Source organism: Pinus tabuliformis, chromosome X (genome assembly GCF_031772625.1).
Source record: "Pinus tabuliformis cultivar Carrire ecotype Pingquan chromosome X, CPIR1, whole genome shotgun sequence".
NCBI classification, from domain to species: domain Eukaryota; kingdom Viridiplantae; phylum Streptophyta; class Pinopsida; order Pinales; family Pinaceae; genus Pinus; species Pinus tabuliformis.
Genome location: NC_142308.1, coordinates 1,502,458,455 through 1,502,479,286, shown reverse-complemented (window position 1 = coordinate 1,502,479,286; position 20,832 = coordinate 1,502,458,455). Strand labels below are relative to the sequence as shown.

At 38.1% G+C, this 20,832-nt stretch overlaps 1 protein-coding gene across 1 annotated transcript in view; it reads right to left on the bottom strand.

The window, feature by feature from the left end:
* Nucleotides 1–1,631: 1,631 nt before the first annotated feature.
* The window catches only part of LOC149145734 (uncharacterized), a 226,613-nt gene continuing 207,412 nt past the window's right edge, over nucleotides 1,632–20,832 (bottom strand). The window contains exons 3-4 of the mRNA XM_089448146.1: nucleotides 4,038–4,169; nucleotides 1,632–3,942 (exon numbers count right to left, since the gene is read on the bottom strand). Coding sequence (XP_089304272.1) covers nucleotides 2,060–3,942; nucleotides 4,038–4,169 — 2,015 coding nt within the window. The 3' untranslated portion in view covers nucleotides 1,632–2,059. The remainder of the gene's footprint in view (nucleotides 3,943–4,037; nucleotides 4,170–20,832) is intronic.

Sequence of the window (20,832 nt, the reverse complement as noted above, 5' to 3'; positions counted from 1 at the left end):
ATTGGGCCAAGAGTGTTGAGGACAGAAAGAGCACTCGAGGTGTTGCTTCAGTTTGGGATTGGCCATGAATTCTTGGTTTAGCAGGAAGCAAACTTCTATCACACCAAGTGCAACAGAGGCAGACTATATCGTAGCCAATGTCGCAAGTCAGGAAGCAGTGTGGCTTTGGAAGCTTCTTGAAGGACTATCTGATCAGGTCACTTCATCTGAGACATGGTGCAAAAGGGAGCAGTGAAGCTCCATTACATATCCACAGCCGCGCAGATTGTATACATTCTCACCACTCTGTCTAAAGTGAAGTTTGTATGCTTCATATAAAAGCTTGGAGTGATGCAGAATGTTTCCCTCGTTTCCCTAAGATGCCAAAAGGACTTGGCTAGGTGACGCTAATTTAAATGGCCCAGCATACTCATATTGCCTACTCCAATATGGAGTGATCTATAGATATGCATCAACATAGCAAGTCCATGAATTTTTCTTATGGAGGAGAAATTTTAGCTAAAGGAAAATTTGTTGTAGCCAAGGAAAATACCTCCCTCGCTAAGAGAGTGATAAATTTTGTGTAACATCGGGAGGTATTCCCGCCTTGCTAAAGGAATCTCCAAGTCAGCCTGAGAAAAATTAAATAAAAATAATTCTTTGGAGCATCATGTAGGCCCAAGAAGACAAGTCAGCCCAGCCATGAAAGGGTGTGCCCCTTAGGCAAATTCACCCCCATTCGACTAGTATATTATACATGATGTGACATGTTCATTTTGATCAACAAATCAATCATTGCTTATCCCTCTTAGAAGTAGTCACACGGGTGAAATAAAGGACAAGTTGACCGGCAAGATCTCTATTTTGGGCCGAGTTTGACCACAATTGGCCAAACTGCAGGAGGGATTTTTGAACAGAGTTGACTGAGCTGCAGGAGGTTTATTTGGCCACAGTTGAACGAGTTGCAAAGGTTTGTTTGACCCCAGTTGACCAAGCTGCAGGAGGGTTGTTTGACTATTGACCAATGCTGACTTGCTGCTATTTAGACCAAGTTTGACTAGTATATTGACATGAATTTTGGCACAGATTTCTAGACAAATTGGATTTGTAAACCTTGCTAAAGAATAATTTCTCCCATAAGCAAAGTTGTTTGGTTTTATCCCAAGGTTGGGTTTCCTAGGGTAAAATTGTTGTCTCTATTGTGCATGGTTGTCTTTCTTTGATCTTTTATTGTTTCCACTGCATTTACAGTTGCTATTTTCTGAAGTGTAATTGCTCAATGATATCAGTGGCATAAGAATACGTGGAAATCATTAGGAGTAAATTATCTAGCAAATAATTGTATTCTATTGTGTATCTTGTGGAAAATTCAACAGCTGAAGCAGAGATAAGTTGCATACTAAATTATTATACAATTTGAATGTGAAAAGATCATGTAGAAAAATGATCCTTCACATTACAAATCTTGGTACCTGGCAGATTGCTATTATTGAACCTCTGTGGGTTCTCTTACTATTCCTTGTTTCTAATATTTGCAAATTTTAGAATAGCTTTTTACTTGTCCTGAAATAAGTACCTGATTAGAGTTTTGATGATGGTTGATCATTAGTTATGTTGCTTTTGTAACATTGGAAATACATTTGTCTGATAAAATGAAATTGCCTTTCAATATTTCAAAAAACGTGAGAGAAATAACATGAGTCTTTGGATGAACTAAAATGGCATAGCATGGCCCTTCTAGATATATAGGATCTTCTCCTAGAAGCTACTACGAATTTTTCAGATATTTACAGCTTTTCCACAGCTGCCAAATGCCCTATCTGTTATTAGGGTTCTGGCCTTCTTTACATGCTTTGTGTTTCTGGATTTTCAAAAAGAAAATAACTGCATCACCATGGTAGGAGTGAAATGTTTAGAGCAGCAAATCTGATTTAATTGGTACTTAAACAGAACAGTAACACTAAATCAGATCATATTTGTGCATCTCTTTTCAACATTTGCCTATTAAAAAATGTTGCACACGAGAAGTGTTTCAGCATCTCAGCTTGAACTCAACTACCTTGGACTCTTGATCAACCTGTCAGTGGGAACTGACAACATTTTTAGTTTTAAAGCCCTTCTGGACTGCACTCTCAGGGCAAGCTTTCTGTTTCATGGAATGCAAACCCAAACAGAGTACAGCTATTGCACTTGAAGTGAATGAAGCTTCAGGAAATAGGCAGGGAAACATAACTGCCCCGAACAAAGGAGGGTCATGATACTCGGCAGGCAGAGTACTTTTTCCATGGTCAAAAACTTCCAAACTACTTATCTTGCCCATTAACCCAGGAAAACAATTTGCGTCCATTTCAAGATCTTTGGATATATGTTCACTATCTGAAGTATGCAGACAGTTAAAAGAAGCCTTTTCTGTTCTATCAATTTCCTTTTCTTCAGTGAAATCCTTTCGACTATCAAGGTTAGTTCCTTTAGATGCATTATTCTCCAGTACTAATTCTGAAATCTTGGATTCCAATCCTATCCTTCCAAATAGTCTGCAGTACAGTAAGTGAGCTTTACCCCTCCTCTCCATGAAACTTATATTTCTGGCCCAAATCTCTCCAATTGTCATTTCATCAACGCAATCTTGAGTATTTACATCCAATCCTCTATCTAAATGGATTTTCTTGGGTGGTGAATGACCTAATCCAGATTCCAACAGTCTGCCATGCTTTTCCTCCATAGGATAAGCAGAAAAATTGTGAGAATGCAAACATTGATGATCACCATTGTTAGCAGCGAACAATACTGTCTCTGCCATCGATTTACAGGTTTGTGTCCTCTGAGAAATAAGATCTGTGATATCTGGAAGAGTTTCATCCATTTTTATGGACATAAAAGCTGTGTTGGTCCCCTCTTCCATGAAGTCTAGCTTCCTTATATTATACCACTCTGGTAGGAAGCTAACCAATTCTCTGAAGGCCTTATTCTCCTTTTCAACTGATGTGCAGCTTTCTACTTTCCATCTTGGTGAATGAATCCTACTTAGAACTGGAGTGCTCTTTTCACTTTCTCCATCCGTTTCGAGTAATGGAAAACAGAATTCCCCAAGCTCTTCATTGGACATGCCACTTTTAGAAAGATCAAATCCTTCCTGACTGTTATCATTACCCAATGAAAGTAAATCAGCCAACTGAGTCAGGAGCTGCTCTTCTTCTGAAGGTGACATATTACCTTTATAAAGTAAGTCCTCTGGAGACTGCAATGTGTCAACACCATCTTGCAACGTTTCACTTTCATCTTGAGCTTCTGGTAATACAAATGAAGCTTGATTACAATGGTAAGAAAATATTTGATGGAATACACTTCTGTTTTTCAGTACCATATTGTAATCTGAGAATGACATCTCTCCAGTTTTGTTCTTTCCATACCATCGCCAGTGCCTCTGAATTTTTACAACAGCAGACTTCATATATTTGTATTTTGACTTGGCTACAAACATACGGAAATAGGATTGCATAACAATTGCAGCCCTTTCCCTCCGTACTGAACTGGAAAACTTCCATAGCTTAAGAATATATTTGCGGGAACTGAAAGCAGATGAATGTCTTCTATTTTTATTTACTGGAGAAGATTTTCCTGCCTCAAAATTTGAGGAAGTAGAGGTAAAAGAAAAGTTATTTCTCTTTTCATCTTCCAATGTTCTATGAACATAATCAATTTGTCTGGTGTAAGAGTGCTTGGCACCTTTCCCTTTCAAATCACTAGATGTCCCTTGCAGACTTTGTAAGATAGCAGTTTGATGTGGTATTTTCCTGACATTCTTGATAGCCTGCTTATGCTGGAGCTTCCTTCTATCCTGCATTATTAATCTATGTGTGTTATCAATCTTGGAAGGAAGAAGATTACCAATATCAGCCAAGACAGGTCGATTTGAGCATGTACTCATGTTCTGCACAGGCACTGTGGATGACACTGGTTTACCTGAAAGCAGAATCATGCATTAATTTCATTGAACCAATGCTATTGCCAACTTAAAAAAAAGGTGCAGTACAAGTTTCAATGTTGAAAATGCTAACCAATAATACGTGGGATGCTGCCTTTGTAAGAATCAAACATTGATGGGACTTCAAGGTGATTCTGTTTCATCCACCTATAGATCTCAGTCCAGTATTGTCTTGTGCTTTCATTCTTCAGTCCCACAGGTCCACCTTATTTAGTATCATTTCAAACATTCGTACAAACTTTGTCAGCTGATAGGTACTCCAATTAGAAATTGAGCACAACAACAACACTTGCACAGATTCAAAATGTACAATTAGAAAAGTTCGCATGAACCCTTCCTATTATCGCTTTTACTTCTTTTGATGCATGTGAAATAACCGTTTAGGTTGACCCTAAGCACCACCAGTAGAACTAGTGAGTTTACACCATATCCAACTACTAAATGCTATTAATGGAAAAATAATTGCCTCTTTTATTATTCGAAGCATCCATTGTATCTATATACTGTTCATAAACATCAAAATTTTAATAATAAGAGTGAAAAAACATCTTGCACAGAGCAATAATTAGATCATACTAGCAAGACAAGAACCTTCAAATTATTAATGACACCAATGTGCAGACATGAAGATAATGGACATCTAACACATGCCTCAATCTTGACAGAATACAAAATTTTGAATGATTGGTTTCTTGTAAATGTACTCCACAACATGCTCAAATGTGATATGTGTATGCACATATTTTCTCAAGCTCTACACAGGAGAAGGTTTGAGAACTAAGGAAGAATATTTATGATGTTACTTGTTTACAGATTTGAGAAAGCCTCAAGGGTTACAGTCACAATCTGGAAATTCTGTTTCCTGGTGGAATGTGAAACATGCTTGGATTTGTATAGTGCTTCAATGCTTGTTTAGGTTCTAGGTAAGTGTGAATGAATAAAATCTTTCTGTCATTGTTCTACATTGGATTCCCATTTTTTCTAATTTATCAAAGGCAAGTTAAAATCTGATTAGTCTAAGGGACAACATATTCCATTGCCAAACTTTAGACTTAGAGAACTTGGAACGCGTTTATCAAATATTATAGAAGAGAAAGAACACTGAAGAACCACAATTAGCCCATGCAGGAGTAAAAAGAAAAAGCATGGCCAAACATTAGCATATGGAATTCTACGATTGCAGAGATCTCTTAGCAGCCATTGGAAAATGGTTACAGTAAACTCTCCAATCTAAATCCATATCATAGCTATCAAAAGTTAGACCAGCTGGTTCAGGTTCCGACCAGCTGGTAGGCCCAAAATAGTCCAGTTCTGTATAAAAACCAGGTAGGGACGAGTTCTCGTCTGAATTGTCCCATTTGGAACAAATCTGAATTCACTGCTGCACCAAACAAAGAATGAATAAAAAAGGTATATTCACCTAAAAACCCTAATCATCACCTCTATAATCATAATGGTGACCCTCCATCTATTTTCCTCACAATTTTCTCATTTGATCATTTATGAACATTTGGAGATTTTGGAGTTTTGGCAAATATAGTTGATTCAGAGCAAGAGGATGATGACATCGATAGCATGCAGAGGGTGTTGATGAGGATCCCAATCTAGGAGATGATTTTGAGGATATGTTGTAGTGATTTGTCGTAGTATGAACCTTTTTTTTGGATTCTAGAGGACATTTAGAGCCTCTATGTTTATGTATATTTTGGTTCATGTATGTAATTGCACTTGATGCCATTTTGCTATATTCACCCTCACATGCTATATACTCCAGAAAATTTTGCATATTTCATGTCAAATGATTTTTCCATATTCACCTTCACATTGGTGTACATGAATATATGATTCTTTTATTAAAATTTGAATATTTTGTCTTTTACTGTTTACATATGATTGATTTTTTTCCTAGTTCTTGTCAGGTTTGAGATTTTGCAATTTCATTTTTGGACCAGTTCCAATTCTGATAAAATTGTTTCATACTAAACACAATCACATTCCCCAAGGCAAGGTATATATTTCTTAACAGTTTAACGCTAGCATGACCAAATTGAGCCAACTTTATCAAATTGCCACTGTTGTATGGGACCAGAAAGGGATGACTAAAGATCTCCAAATGTGAATCCATCTAGGATGCCCAAAATCCCTGAACAATGTGCAAAAGTTGAAGAAGTTCATCTTCGGTGCCCTGTTACCCACCCATCTTGGTAATCCCTGGGAGAAAAAAAAATTCCTGTTGTTTCAACTTGCCAGCCAGTAACCCTATCATGATACACAGATAGCTAGCCTCAAATGCCTTTCATCTACTATCTGGTCAGTGCATTCTTTTATCTAGCTTGCTCATTCGATGAAGGTGGCTCATCTAATATGAAGTACATTAACCATTATTGTATTCAAGTGCTCTTATTTAATGTTAAAGGCATTCTGGTAGAGATCATAGGTTGAACAGGATGATAGACCACTATTGATTGAACTCCCCGCTTCACCTTGGTGGATATCACTTGCTCCTAGTATAGTGTGATCTTTCTTGAGGCCTTTCTTTCTTTGTCAAAGATGGGCACAAATAGGAGGCTCTAATTAATGTTGTGTGTCCGTGGTAATCCATACTTAACACTTCCCATCCTCCCCATGTATCCACATCCCATCTTCAAGTTGATTGCTATCTGTCACTCATCAATTCCCTGTTCCCCTCATCCTTTGAGTAGGGGCATGGAAACTTTTCCCTAAGAGGTCAACGCAGCAAAAAGAAAGAAAAAACATCAGCCAAATGTTAAAAGGAAAAAAGGTGGCAGTGATAAAAGAAAGTGAATGGACAAAAGTCTAGACTGAGCTCTACCCCCCTCATGAGCTCTTACCCAGTTTCTGGCTAAATCACAATCTATCAAAATGAAAGGAACTTTGAATATCCCAAACCCCGATCAACAAAGAACTGCTTCATCTTCAAGGGGTCAATAAGGATTATCATGAACCAATGAAAACTTGCAATCCAAGCCATGTATGTAAAATTAATAATGAAAAGGCTCACAAGAAGAGTGGTAAAATATGTCGAGGAAAGGAGTAACTTAGGTCCCATGATTGCTCCTTTTTCACATTATAATACTCAAGGATATTGTGAACTTCATAGCCGATACAAGATAGTGGCATCCTCCATGAAGTAGACCCCACACCATGTCATTGATCACTTATACCTACTGAATGATGGGTCAGCCTAGGAATTGTTCCTCCCTGTAGGCGTGAAAGCACCTAGTAGGGCCTTGGTGATAACCTCCCATACCAAAGCAAGGTAATATGCTTACAAATCATAAGCTAGTAAGACATTTGAAGATGATGCTTGTGTGAAGTACTTTGATGCCTTTTACATTGAATATGGCCCACACTAATACTCTTATGGTTCTTGCACCCACAATGTTGATCTCACTTCATTCTGTGAGTGTGTTGTTTGATCTTTGCTTCCAAGTATAGTTTCCATCCCTTGAGGGATTGTATGATACTTCTCTAGCACTTCAAAGAGGATGTCCAGCCCCACTTGATGATTCTCCTCGGCACTTTGACCTAGGGCATTGACCACTTATTAAGAAGCATTCACCAGATGCCTCAACACAATTGATGATACTCTTTTCTCCCTCTAGAACCTTGAATGATGCCTTCTAGAGCCAAGACATTCCCTGAGAATTGATGTACCCCAAAGTTGACAAGATGCCCCTGCTCTAGCATTCCCCTACTTGATGGACATTGCCCTATTATGTAAGATATTTGATGAGGAGGGGATGGTACACAGTTCTACATGATGACATCATGCCCTAACAAAATGATGTCCCCTTCATGATGCTTGGATTGATGATGTTGGTACATTTGGGGATGATGTTTTGTCATCGGAGCTTTGCTTGATGATTGAATGTCCATTTGATGAGGAGATGTGATCTTTGGGATGAGATGCCCCTTTTAGTCATCTATTTCACCTTTTGTGGATTGACACAACTTGTGGAGGATGATGTCACCCTTGGAGGCATTTTAACTCACACATGGACTAATCGAGGCTTATTTTTATGTTTTATCATCGAGTTAGCTATCTTTGGAGGTCAGTTTGTGATCTATCCAACTTGTAATCACATTTTAGTATTATTTCAAGGCTTTTAGGCTAAATTTTAAGGAGACTGACTTGGTTTCCCTCATACAAAGAGAGAGAAGTCAAATTTCCTAGGATCGTTGTCACACTTGGATATCACACACACCAAATACTTGTCTATTGCCTTTTGCCCACTCTGGAGCACTAATTGAGTGAACTTCTTGTGGAGGATGTTGGTTAGATGGCTCTCTCTCTTGGATGATTATTGGTGATGCTTTGATGATATGTGCTAATTTTTTGTAAGTTATCTTCTTCCATCTTGTACTTGTAGATGTTTTATGGCTTTAAAATCTCAGAACACAAGATTTTAATCAAGCTTCTCTTGAGGAACCTAGGTTTGGCTTCCTTCCTTTGAATCTCCAAACAAGAGTGAAGCACCCTAGGTTTTAGGATGTGAGGAACACAAGTTTGTCTTCCTCATTCTCCATGAAATCACTTCCATCTTTATTCTTCATAAATTTTAATCCTAGACTCCATTATCCCTTGACTGAAAAAGGTACTAATATTATCTCTTGTGCCAATCTCATAAATAAATAAATAAAACCTTAATTTTATATTTTATGTTTTATATGGTAAATTAAGGTTAAATTATAATAAAATCATCACTTTTCAACGTTATTTTCCTTAGACTTCACTGTCCTAGAGTTAGAACTTGTATGCATCTATTTGGAAAAGTGAAAGTATCATTAACATGCATTTTTCAGCCATAGATTAGGTTTGACGTCTAAGGTTTATTTTGTTGTTATATGTGTTTTCATCCATTGAAAATTGTTGTAATTTATCTTGTTTACCCATTAATCAGCCCTAAGTTTACACTTGTTTATTATAGAATCCAACGTTGTTTTCTTATTGTTGTTATAAAATATTTGAATGTTGCAAATGCCAATTGAAATCATAGTTTATAAAAACGAAATGTAATTTCTTGATCGCATGTTTTTGGGAACCTATTTGAGTCTCTATTGCTCAAACTAAGACCCCTAGATTTAACCATAGGAACTATTACTGCAAAATCTAGCAAGCCTAGTGCAAAGCCACACTAGGCAACGTAGATCCTATGTAAAGAATGAGATTAGCCACCATTGTCACCTTAGTGGCCTCCCTCCAGCTATTTAGTGGTGGATGTTATATCAACAACGGAGACTTCTCTAGTGATATCACATAACAAGATTTTCAATAAATAAGAGCACAAGAGTGCTAAAGGTCTAATGGTTATGAAGGAAGGTACTAGCAAGGCCTTCGTAGCCATGATAAGAGATACAAGCAAACAAGTACACTTTAATACCAACCCCAATGGACTAAATGAGGGCTGCTATAAACTAGGGTTTCATTAATATGCAGGCTTACATGCAAAAACATATAGCAACCAATAAGTAGACTTTAAAGGATAGATTCAATAAAGTATCAAAGGCTATCAAGAGGTAAGCTAGGGAAAAGGAAACTTTTATGGGTTCTAAAGGTTTAATATGCATAAAATAGCAATAGAAGCCTAGACGTCAATCATAATTTAGGGACAAAAATGCAATAAATGCTAGATTTTGCTCTTTCAATTTAAATACAATTTTATCAATAAAATAATTATATATAGATGTAAAATTACCATAACATGCAAATTTAAACCAAATCCTAACCCTAGCTACAAAGAAATTAAGAAAAGAAGTAGAAATTTAAGTTGATCACCACAACTGAACTAGTGCCTTTTATTAATTAGGAAATGGAGTTAATTAGGACAATGTCTATGATATAGGGCCTTGGATGAAGAGGGTGGAAGTTTGAATTCCTTCTCTTAGAAACCTATTGACTTCTTTATATGAGACATTTTGTTGAAGGAAAGGTAACTAGGTCCGGTCTTCATAAATGTATTTTTGATATTTGTACTTATTCAAGAAAAGAAATATTATTTTTATAATACATGTCAATGAGTTTCTTTCTCATTGAAATAGGTCTAGCACTATTTAAAGCGCTATAGGTGAGTCAAATAGTCAAAAGAATAAGTTGAAGACCTTAAGGGCAGGTTATACCTTGTATGTACTATGTATATGTATTATGGTCAAGAGAACACCTCCCAGCAAAGTCACAAGTCTCCTCCTAGCAACGGCACCATCAAGAAGCTCATTCAAGCTCACAACTACACCAAAGAACCATCCGAAGTCCACTCTACAAGTCGGCCTAAAGAGGAGGGACAAACCTTTATTTATAGAGGTTGTCCACTCCTCATACAATGTACAACAAGAGCTTTGAAATAAGCAAAGGAGTAAGCAAGTAAGACAAAGTAAGAAGGTCTCCAAAGACAGTGAAGAGAAAGGGTATACCACCGAAGTCTTGAAGGTTGTTCCAAGGGCTGCTACAGTCACACGTGCGGAAATCTGAGAGTTGTCCCTATGGCGAGGACAGAACTAAACCACAATCACTTATCTACCTTCATTTGGGGCTAAAACTAGGCCTACAAGGCCTACTACTCTAGCGTAGAAGAAAGACCCTCAAGCGAAGAGGAAGGGAACTCAAGCGGGAAGGAAAGAGGCTACAACAGCAAATAAACAGTCACACGTGCGAAAATTTAGGGTTGTTGGACAGTACATCCAATCTGCACCTACACTTTGAAGAAGAACCCCATTTGGTTAACAAGGTGAAGGAATCATCATTTGGAAAGGTTCTCGTCAAAGGCTTTTTCTCTAGAGCAAGTGAAACAAGGTTTACTAACAAGTTAAAAGAAGAAAGAAGTGTCAGAAGTAGGAGGACAAAGTGTCAAAAGAAGTGCTGAGGTATATGTTGCAGAAAGGAGTGGAGACTTGACTTGTGCTTAGAGGATCTCATTGTCAGGGTCTAGGGTTTGGCATTGATCAAAAGGAGTTTCAATAAGAGAAATTCACTAAAGGGTTTTCCTCTCAAGAGTAGAGAGGTTTTGGCCCTGGCAGAGAGCCAACATCTTGTGTTCCTGTTTTATGTTTTGGTAGCAGTTTGATGAAGTACACACATATGCACTAATAAGAAGAAGAAGAAGAGGAAGCTAACAAGAAAAAGTTAAAAGACTCCACAAATTGTTATCAAGTAACGAAGAATCTCACTGCACTACTTTGCCCTAGATTCTTCAACATGGTATCAGAGCTAAGGTGACACATCAAGGAAAGGGAAACTCAAGAACACTCATCAAGAAGAAGCATCTACAAAGTTGAAGCATCAAGCCTAGAAGTCTCAATCACTTCAAGGACAAGAAGGGTCTACAATCCATCATTCATCAAGGAGGTCTACAAAGTTAGAAGAAGAAACTTATATAAAGGCACCTACAAAGAAGAGCAGATTGAAGCAGGACCTACATCAAGCTACAAGTCTTCAAGAAAACCTCATCACCAAGCAAGTCCACTTGGAGAAGGCAACTTGAAGAACACCAAGATCCAAGGAAAACCAGCCATCAAGCCTTCAAGGAGGAATCAAATCCATTACATCTCAAAATCTATCAAGTAAGTGCATCTCCCCTTCTAAATATGCATCAATGTCTTTTTGCAAGGAAAGCAATAAATTGGTATGTACCAATAACTTTCTTGCATGGAAGAACAGGATCAATCTACTACTCAAGGAGAATGAACTCCTGAAGCATGTAAAAGGGAATATCGCTATCCCTGCTAAGGAACAGACTCAAGCCTTAGCCAAGTACAATAAGAATGAGACAAGAGCCCAAAGGATTCTGATAGAATCAATCAAAGACTCTCTCATTCCTTATGTCTCCAAGTTTGAGACATCAAAAGAAATTTATGATAAGTTAGTAGAGCTATTCTCGGTATCCACAACCGGAGAAGTAATATCTCTGAGGAATGAATTATACAAGATGAAGATAACAAAGGAAGGAATAGCTCCCTACTTCATGAAAATATCTGAAATGAGAGATCAACTTCAAAAGCTTGGGGAAGTCATGTCTGACAGAGAAATGACAACTATAGTACTCAATGCTCTACCTGAGGAGTGGGGAAACTTCACATCTAGCATATATGCCAAAAAGGAAGCAACCACTCTCAGTGAAATTTGGTCTCTATGCAGAACAAAGGAAACCAGACTTAAGGCAAAAGAAGATGTGGGATTAAAGAGGCAAGCATTTGCTACCATGGCCAAAAGAAAGGGTAAATTTGGCAAGTTTGGTCCACGAAAAACAAACAACAAAGACATGTCCAAGATCCAATGTTTTGGATGCCAAGAATATGGACACTACAAAAGGAATTGTCCTAAGCTTAAGAAGGACAACAACAAAAGGAAGAGGGAAGAAGCTCACATAACTCAAGAGATGAAAGAAGAAGGAAAGAAGCAAAAGAAGGAAGATCCTCTGAATCTCTACTATGACTAGGTCAAACTCTTTACTTCTAGACTCCTTTCAAAGTTTTGAGTAGAATAAGAGCATGTAGGAATAAATTAAAATTGCATGACTAGAAACATCCTCTAGAATCTACCAGCATGTTGTACATAGAGTTCTAGATACTCATGAAGATGTAACATTTATGATAAGAACAAGACCTCATACATGGTGAAAGAAAATTGATCATGATAAGAATCTTGGAAGACCTACATCACCAAAAGAAAGGAAACATTTGCAAGGCAAGGATCTTTAAGATCCTATGATGGAATCTTCAAAAGAAGGTTCATGGATCAAAGCAGAGGTCTCATTGGGAATCCCATTCATGGGTTGCAAGAAAAGAATGATATGCAGGCAAGCTAAGATGAAGCAAGAAGGGCCACACCAAAGTATGATCAAGAGAGGATCAAGATGAGGTATGTATGCATCAAAGTTTAAGTCATGTTATCATTTGTATATTAGAGTCATGGTTATAGTTCTATAACATGATCAAGCATGAAAGAATCTCTTTCACCAAGAACATGCTCGAAGGCATGTACCACAATGCAATGAAGGTCAACAAAAGAATATGCTCACATAAGGAGCATAAGATTGCTGACTAAGAAGCAAGAAGAAATGTTGACAAGTCCAGAAAGCAAGCAATGAAGGAATGCTCTCACAAGAAGCATTAGATGGTTGACCTATCCATCTGAGAAGAAGCAAATGAAGAAAGAGATCAAGCATGTGGAAGAACACCATGATCACTGAGAATCACTATCTCACAGGATACTTTAAAGATATATCCTGAAAGAAGGCAAGACAACTCTGATAAAGGAAGAAAGGACCCTTGACACCTATGAAGGCCTTGGAGATATAAAGGTGCAGATAACTGATTCTACTCTACAGAGATGTCGTGATGAAGAAGCCATCCAACAAAAGAAAAGGCAATGTTGAAGTAATATCAGGATGAAGACATGATGGGCTACTAGGTCAAAACATGTAATCAAGCAAGTACAATGATACATCCATGAGAAGAGTATTCTGAAGCATGGACAAGATGACAAAGGAGTAGCCAAGATGACAAGAAAAACCTCATAGTCACTTTCCACGAAGCAATGACATGACAAACCAAGAAGGAATGTGATCGATGTATGGTGCCCTGCCTGGAAGAAGTTCGAACAAAGACTTCATGACATCAAAAAAGGAAGGAGATCAAGCAACTGAAGGACCCACGAAGAAGAAGTTGCTGATGAAAGAAAGGGTCCCCAGTTAAGAAGGAGCTCTGACAAGTTCCTAATCAAGAGCGAGTTTTTGGATCACCCCTGATTACAAAGGAGTGACAATTGTGTTTTCTATTTCATGGGTCATACACTAGACCAGGACTAATAGTCGTAAGTCTAGATGAAGGCCATGAATGGAAATGTAGACACAAGATAGACACAACATTCTTATCTTCACTTGGGAAGAAAGAATGGGAGGATTAGGTAATCATCTGGCATCCGATACTCTTTGAGGATGTGTAGGGCATCCAAGACAAGAGTAGGCAAGAGGACCGATATTCTTTGAGGGCTAGGAACCCAAGATAAGAATAGTCCTAGAAGGTCATACTCGGTGAACACCCGGGTGGGTATGTACCTTGAGAGACAATGATGAAGGTGTCTATAAATCATTGGTCTCACTAGCATTGTAGCTCATGGTCTCGTAAAGAGATGGAGCTGTTAGTCAAGGCCTTGCACTATGACAATGTTGATGGATATGATGCTATAACAGATGGATTGCTAATCCGGTTTCTCTTATGTGAATTCTTCAAGATTGATAATAGCCAAACACCTTGTAATGTTGTATGAATACCTCCCTAGTTAAGAGGGAGTGTTGAAGGAAAGGTAACTAGGTTTGGTTTTCATAAATCTATTTTTGCTATTTGTACTTATTCAAGAAAAAAAATATTATTTTTATAATACATGTCAATGAGTTTTTTGCTCATTGAAATAGGTCTAGCATTATTTAAAGTGCTATAGGTGAGTCAAATAGTCAAAAGAATAAGTTGAAGACCTTAAGGCAGGTTATACCTTGTATGTATATGTATTATGGTCAAGAGAACACCTCCAAGCAAAGTCACAAGTCTCATCCTAGCAATGGCACCATCAAGAAGCTCATTCAAGCTCACAACTCCACCAAACAACCATCCAAAGTCCACTCTACAAGTCAGCCTACAAGCAGTCAAACAAGTTGGACTAAGAGATAGTCAAGTCGGCCTAAAGAGGAGGGACAAACCTCTATTTATAGAGGATATCCACTCCTCATACAACATACAACAAGAGCTCTGAAATCAGCGAAGGAGTAAACAAGTAAGACAAAGTAAGAAGGCCTCCAAAGACAGCGAAGAGAAAGGGTACACCATCGAAGTCTTGAAGGCTGTTCCAAGGGCTGCTATAGTCACACGTGCGGAAATCTGAGAGTTGTCCCTGCGGCGAGGACAGAACTAAACCACAGTCACTTATCTACCTTCATTTGGGGCTAAAACTAGGCCTACAAGGCCTACTACTCTAGCATAGAAGAAAGACCCTCAAGCGAAGAGGAAGGGAACTCAAGCGGGGAAGGAAAGAGGCTACAACAACAAATAAACAGTCACACGTGCGAGAATTTAGGGCTGTTGGACAGTCACATCCAGTCTGCACCTACACTTTGAAGAAGAAGCTCATTTGGTTAAGAAGGTGAAGGAATCATCATTTGGAAGGGTTCTCATCAAAGGCTTGTTCTCTAGAGCAAGTGCAACAAGGTTTCTAACAAGTTGAAAGAAGAAAGAAGTGTCGGAAGTAGGAGGACAAAGTGTCGGAAGAAGTGTCGAGGTATATGTTGCAGAAAGGAGTGGAGACTTGACTTGTGCTTAGAGGATCTCATTGTCAGGGTCTAGGGTTTGGAATTGATCAAAAGAAGCTTCAATAAGAGAAATTCACTAAAGGGTTTTCCTCTCAAGAGTAGAGAGGTTTTGGCCCTGGCAGAGAGCCAACATCTTGTGTTCTTGTTTTATGTTTTGGTAGTAGTTCGATGAAGTACACGCATATGAATTAATAAGAAGAAGAAGAAGAATAAACTAACAGGAAAAATTTAAAAAGACTCCACAAATTGTTATCAAGTAACAAAGAATCTCACTACACTACTTTGCCCTACATTCTTCAACACATTTAAGGTCAAAGAATGCATGAACCAAGTTCCTTTGATGAATTATTGCAAGACAAATTTTACATAACATAAAGAATCAAGATTTCAAGATTGCAATTTTTAATACGGCGCAAACAAAAACGCTAATTTCAGAAAATAGCATGCAAAATGGAAAAAAATTGAAATAAACTTACACAATTCCAACAAGAATCACATCATCAATCCCAAACAAGTCTATCCATGCAAAACTCTCACCCCCCCCAAGATAATTTGCTCCATTAGATGTCCATTGCAACCAAGAAAGAGGGACAAGAGAACTAGTACGAACTCTCTAATAGAGAGAGTAGTGAGTGAAAATATGATAATGATGAATCAGAATGAAAGTGTCTTCCCTCTATTTATATGAGGTTAACCAAGTCACTTTTCATAGTTTACAACATAAGCCCTGAAAGTTTGCTTGGAGCATTCAAATAGGCATAAAGGTCAGAAGCAACCCTTAAGATAGCTTTAAAACATAAGAAATACAACAAAATCTCCCACATGTGTGGGAATAAATGCTCTCCAACATGTCATCATCCTTCTAGAATGGACAATCTCCATCAAACAAGTGAAAAACTAGGTCCATGAGTGCTCCTCACTCCAAGGTACATCATCTAAGTCCATGGGTACATCTCCAAGCAACATCTCCTCCACCATGATGTCACATCAAGGAGGCTCACATCACTCTTCTAGGACATGTAGGGATGACGTGGCCACCTAGCAAGCAAGCGCTAGCATCTAGGCATGGTGTGCTAACTCTCTAAAATCATCTCAATGATCTCCATCATCATCTGGGATCTCGAACACTGAAATCATCCATCAAAGAGGGGCAAGGCTAGCATGGGGACATCCTAGGTCCATGTAGACACATCATGAAACTACGTACGTCCATGTAGGTGTGCAAGCACTAGAATGCTTTGCCTGGAGCTACAACTGATCAAGTCGTCTTCTCAATCCAGCCTCTAAGAATGACTCGTTGTCACCTTTCGGAAATCTTCCCAACCTCCAATGTTGGTAACTAGGTTCGGTCTTCATTAATGTATTTAAGCCGTCATTTAATGTACTTGTCAAAAGAATAAAGAAAAGAATTTTTACTATTATTATTATGACTTATTAAAGCATGGGTTGCATGCTTGGGTCATCATGTCTTAGGTCAAAGTCCCCATTGAGGACATTTAGGATTTATTTTGAGTTAATATAGTCATTGTACATTTAAAGAGACCCTTCTTGGGCTTTTGAATCATGTAAAAAGGTTTAGTATTGAGTCAAAAATGAATTATGTTACCTTCACACCAAGTCGGCCTTAAGATGATCAAGTCAACCTCAAGGAAGGCTATTCGACCTCACCCAAAGGCTATATATGAAGCAATTCAAATTCCATTTGGAGCACATTCACAACAAGCAAGTTCAATATCTCCTTGAAGCTAGAAAAAGTGTGAAATAGAGGAAGGAAGCAAAAGAAGTGTGAGTTTGGTCTAGGTGAAGGAAGGAAGGAAAATCAAAGTTTTGTTGTGTGTCTCTCTCTCTTGTGCCCTAGTTTGGAAGATCGAAGTTCTCTTAATGATGTCATAGCCAGTTGTTGCACATTGTTGCTGCTAGATCAAAGTATAGAACGAAGTTGTTATTCTTGGATGTTGCTGCCCGAGGAAGTTGTATTGGGCCAAGATCGAAGTTTCTAAGTGAAGATCGAAGTATTCTAGTGAAGATCGAAATCTCCAAAGAAAGGTCGAAGTTGTTGGGTCGAAGAAAGTGCTGCTACTACTGTTGTTGCTGCCAGGTCAAATAGGATCATCTGCAAGAGAAGAGGAAGGTTGACTTGGTGTGGAGGAAAGTTTGTGTCAAGGTCTAGAATCTTGGAATATCTCCGAAAAACTATTCAAGGAAGAATTACTGACTGGTGTTTCCCCTAGAGAGGGGTTTTGCCCTGGCTGTGAGCCTATATCTGGTGTCCATTATTTTATGTGCTATTGCTTTGAGTGCCTAATAAACTAAAAGAACGAAGATACAAAGAAACCTAATAAGAAATCAAGAACATCACAAGTAATTATCAAGTATAAGAAAACCTTTCTACCTTTCTGATTTTCTAACATCGTATCAGAGCTTTGGTGAAGAAAGAAGAAAAAGGCAGTCTCAAGCACTTGATCAAGGAATCATTCAAAGGAAGAAGTCTACTATCTTCAAAGAAAATGTCTAACACAATCAAGGGAGAGAACAAACTTGAAGGAGCCTCAAACTACACGTCTTGGAAGAAGAGGATTGACCTCATCGTTGAAAAGAACAAGGTACTAGACTTGGTCAAAGGATGAGTAAAGAACCCAGATGACTCCAGTGATGTTGATAAAGTGAAGTTCAAAGAATTAGAATTCGTGGCCATGACCCTAATGGTAGAAGGAATAAAGGACAACCTTGTCTCGTTTATAGCCAACATTAATCATGCTCAAGAAATGTATGAGGCCCTGTCAAAGTTATTCACTATTAAGAACATTGGTCAAGTAACAAGCTTGAAGAATGATCTAAGGACCACAAAGATGTTAAAAGAAGACAAAATGGCCTCTTTCTTTATGAAGGTAGCAAGAATCAGAGATGATCTTTGGCCATTGATGAAATTGTTCTAGACAAAGAACTCGTGATCACTGCTCTATTAGGATTGCCACCTACCTAGGGTGCATTTCTGTTGAGAATTCAATAGGGCAATGTATATGTTAATTCTCTCAACTTGATAACTGTTTGTGCTACCTTTTTACTTATTAGCTTTGATCTTTCTTATTCCAATGTGCAATACATCAAACAACTACCAAAAACAATAAGAACAATGACACAGTATATAGGCTACAAGCCAGGGCCAAAACCCCTCCTCTTGAGGGGAAAACCCATAAAATCTCTTCTTATCTTTTAGATATTTCAATTGACGAATACCATGACCTACACTCAGACAAATACCCTCCAAGATCAAGTCTTCCTCGGCCTCCTGCTAAAATATCTTCAACCTCCCAGTAGATCCGAAATTCTGCTCCCCAATAACTGCTGCAACTACTGTTGCTTCTCTAGGAGACTTCGATCTCCCTCTAACTACCTTCCCCTTGATCTCACTTGCCTTGACTTGAGTCCTAGGGCTAGTAAGATGCCCTAAGAGACCTTTGCTTGCCTTCCTTTCTCTCTTGCTTCCAAAATCGAACCTCAGACTTTCCCAGCGCAAAAACCCTAACTTTGCACTTCCAGAAGAACGGAGAGAGACTCAAACACTTCGACTTCTTCGTCCTTCTCTTCTTCGCACTTCTTTCTTCGCATAAGAGATGAGTGAATGAATGATCCAAGTGGAGGACGAGTTCCTCTTATATATAGGGTTCCTCAAGGGTGGACGTGGCTCTTTATGTAGGCCGACTTGATCTTGGAGGTATTTTGACATTTTCAAGACAAAATTATTTTTTCTTTACAATATACAATGTGCCCATAGGGTCTTCCATATATGACAAATACTCTTATACCTAGGACAAACCCTAGAAGCACTCAATGGGGGCTTGACCTATAAAAAAAAAGAACTTCAGCATGAAACCTGTTGACCACTACCAGTCAACTGCCCATAGCAGTACACCCCCTTTTCTTTGCAAAAAGGGTAGCGCTTGATTGACATGTCCGTACCATTCTGCAGTCATCGACAACTTGATCAATTTATGTTGTAAACCCAGTCTGCATGTATAAATTGTAAATAATCATAGCAGATATGAGTCATGTCTGTAAATTGCCTAGGTGGACCTAATTTTCTAAGTGATAATCTACGTCCCGGAAGGTTTTTCGTCTCACCGATCCATGATCGGCAGAGTTTTCCTTCAGCCTAACCCCAAAGCCGGGATGGATTTTGTCACTAGAACCTTAGGAGAATCCTAGTGTGTTAATCTGCTAATTTATAGTTGTGTCGCAGAACTGGGTGGTTTATGAGGGTCTATGTTAAATGGGTTTTTTCCCCTTAAGATGTAAAATTGTAAAAGTCATGATGTAAAGTGTCTTGAGGGTTGGAAAATGTTTTAAATCCCCTCATGAGTCCTAAGTCCTAGGTCCTAGGTGATTTTTCCAAAGGCTAAGTTCGAGGATCCATTTAAAAATGAATTAAATAAATTAAGAAAATTAAAAATAAATAAATAAATAACTGAAAAATAAAATAATAAATAATAAATAATAAAAAAATTATAAAATAAAACAAAAACCCTAAAAAATAATAAAATAATAATAATTTGAGTAAATACATGCAAAATTTCATTTTTTAATGAATTAACAAATTCGACGGATGAGATTAAGAGATGTCTTGATCCTCATCGACGGTCGAGATCATTTCGACATGGATCACTCGAACTAGCCGTTGGGATCATTTCCTTTAAATAGGGTGCTAGGGGTCATTTGAGAAAAAAAGATCTGTGAGTCTTGTGTTGAAGAAGCTCTCTTGTAGTTCACTAAGCTCTCTTGTAGTTCACTTTTTGTGCAATAAAGAAGACTTTGGGGTTAAAAATCTTGCTGGTGTTACTCTTCCGAAAATGCTGTAAAATTGTTCTATTTTTTCTGCATAATTTTATTTTCAGCCATTAATGATAGCTTAATGAAGATTGATCTAGGCACAGGTATCTTGTCTGATCTTTGAGGTTTGAATGATAGTTTAGATTCTGAAATATATTGGCAGGTATCTCCATTTGATCAGGGTTTCACTATTGTTTTCTCCTTCTATGTTGATGGTTGATTTTAAGCTGTGCAGGAAATCCTTTTTTCAGATTACCGGGCGTTAGGGGAAGTTCTCGGCTGAACCAGCCAACTCCCGGGTTGTGTTTTCTAAAAGAGCCCAGCCAGTTCTTGATCCCGGGCTTATCATTCGAAATATTTCTTTTATGAATGCATGCAGGGTTTTCTGAAGCATTTTACATTTAAATTAAATTCTGATAATATTACTGCTATTATTGATAAATCTGGCTTCCTAAGAGCTTTCAGTTTGTAAATACTGTAAATTTTTTCTAGCTGATCTAGGGTTTTAATTTTGCTTTATGCATATATCATTTTTTGGGTGATTTTTTCATTTGCAGGTTGCAGGTCTGAGATAAAATCTGGTGGAAAATTTATTTTCTTGCAGGATCTCTGTCTCAGCTATCTAAGGGTTTCAGATATCAGTTCTTTTCAGATCCGCAGTCACGAATCGTTTTTCCATCCAAGTTTCCATCCCTGTCCTCAATCAGCTTTTTTATACCTGCG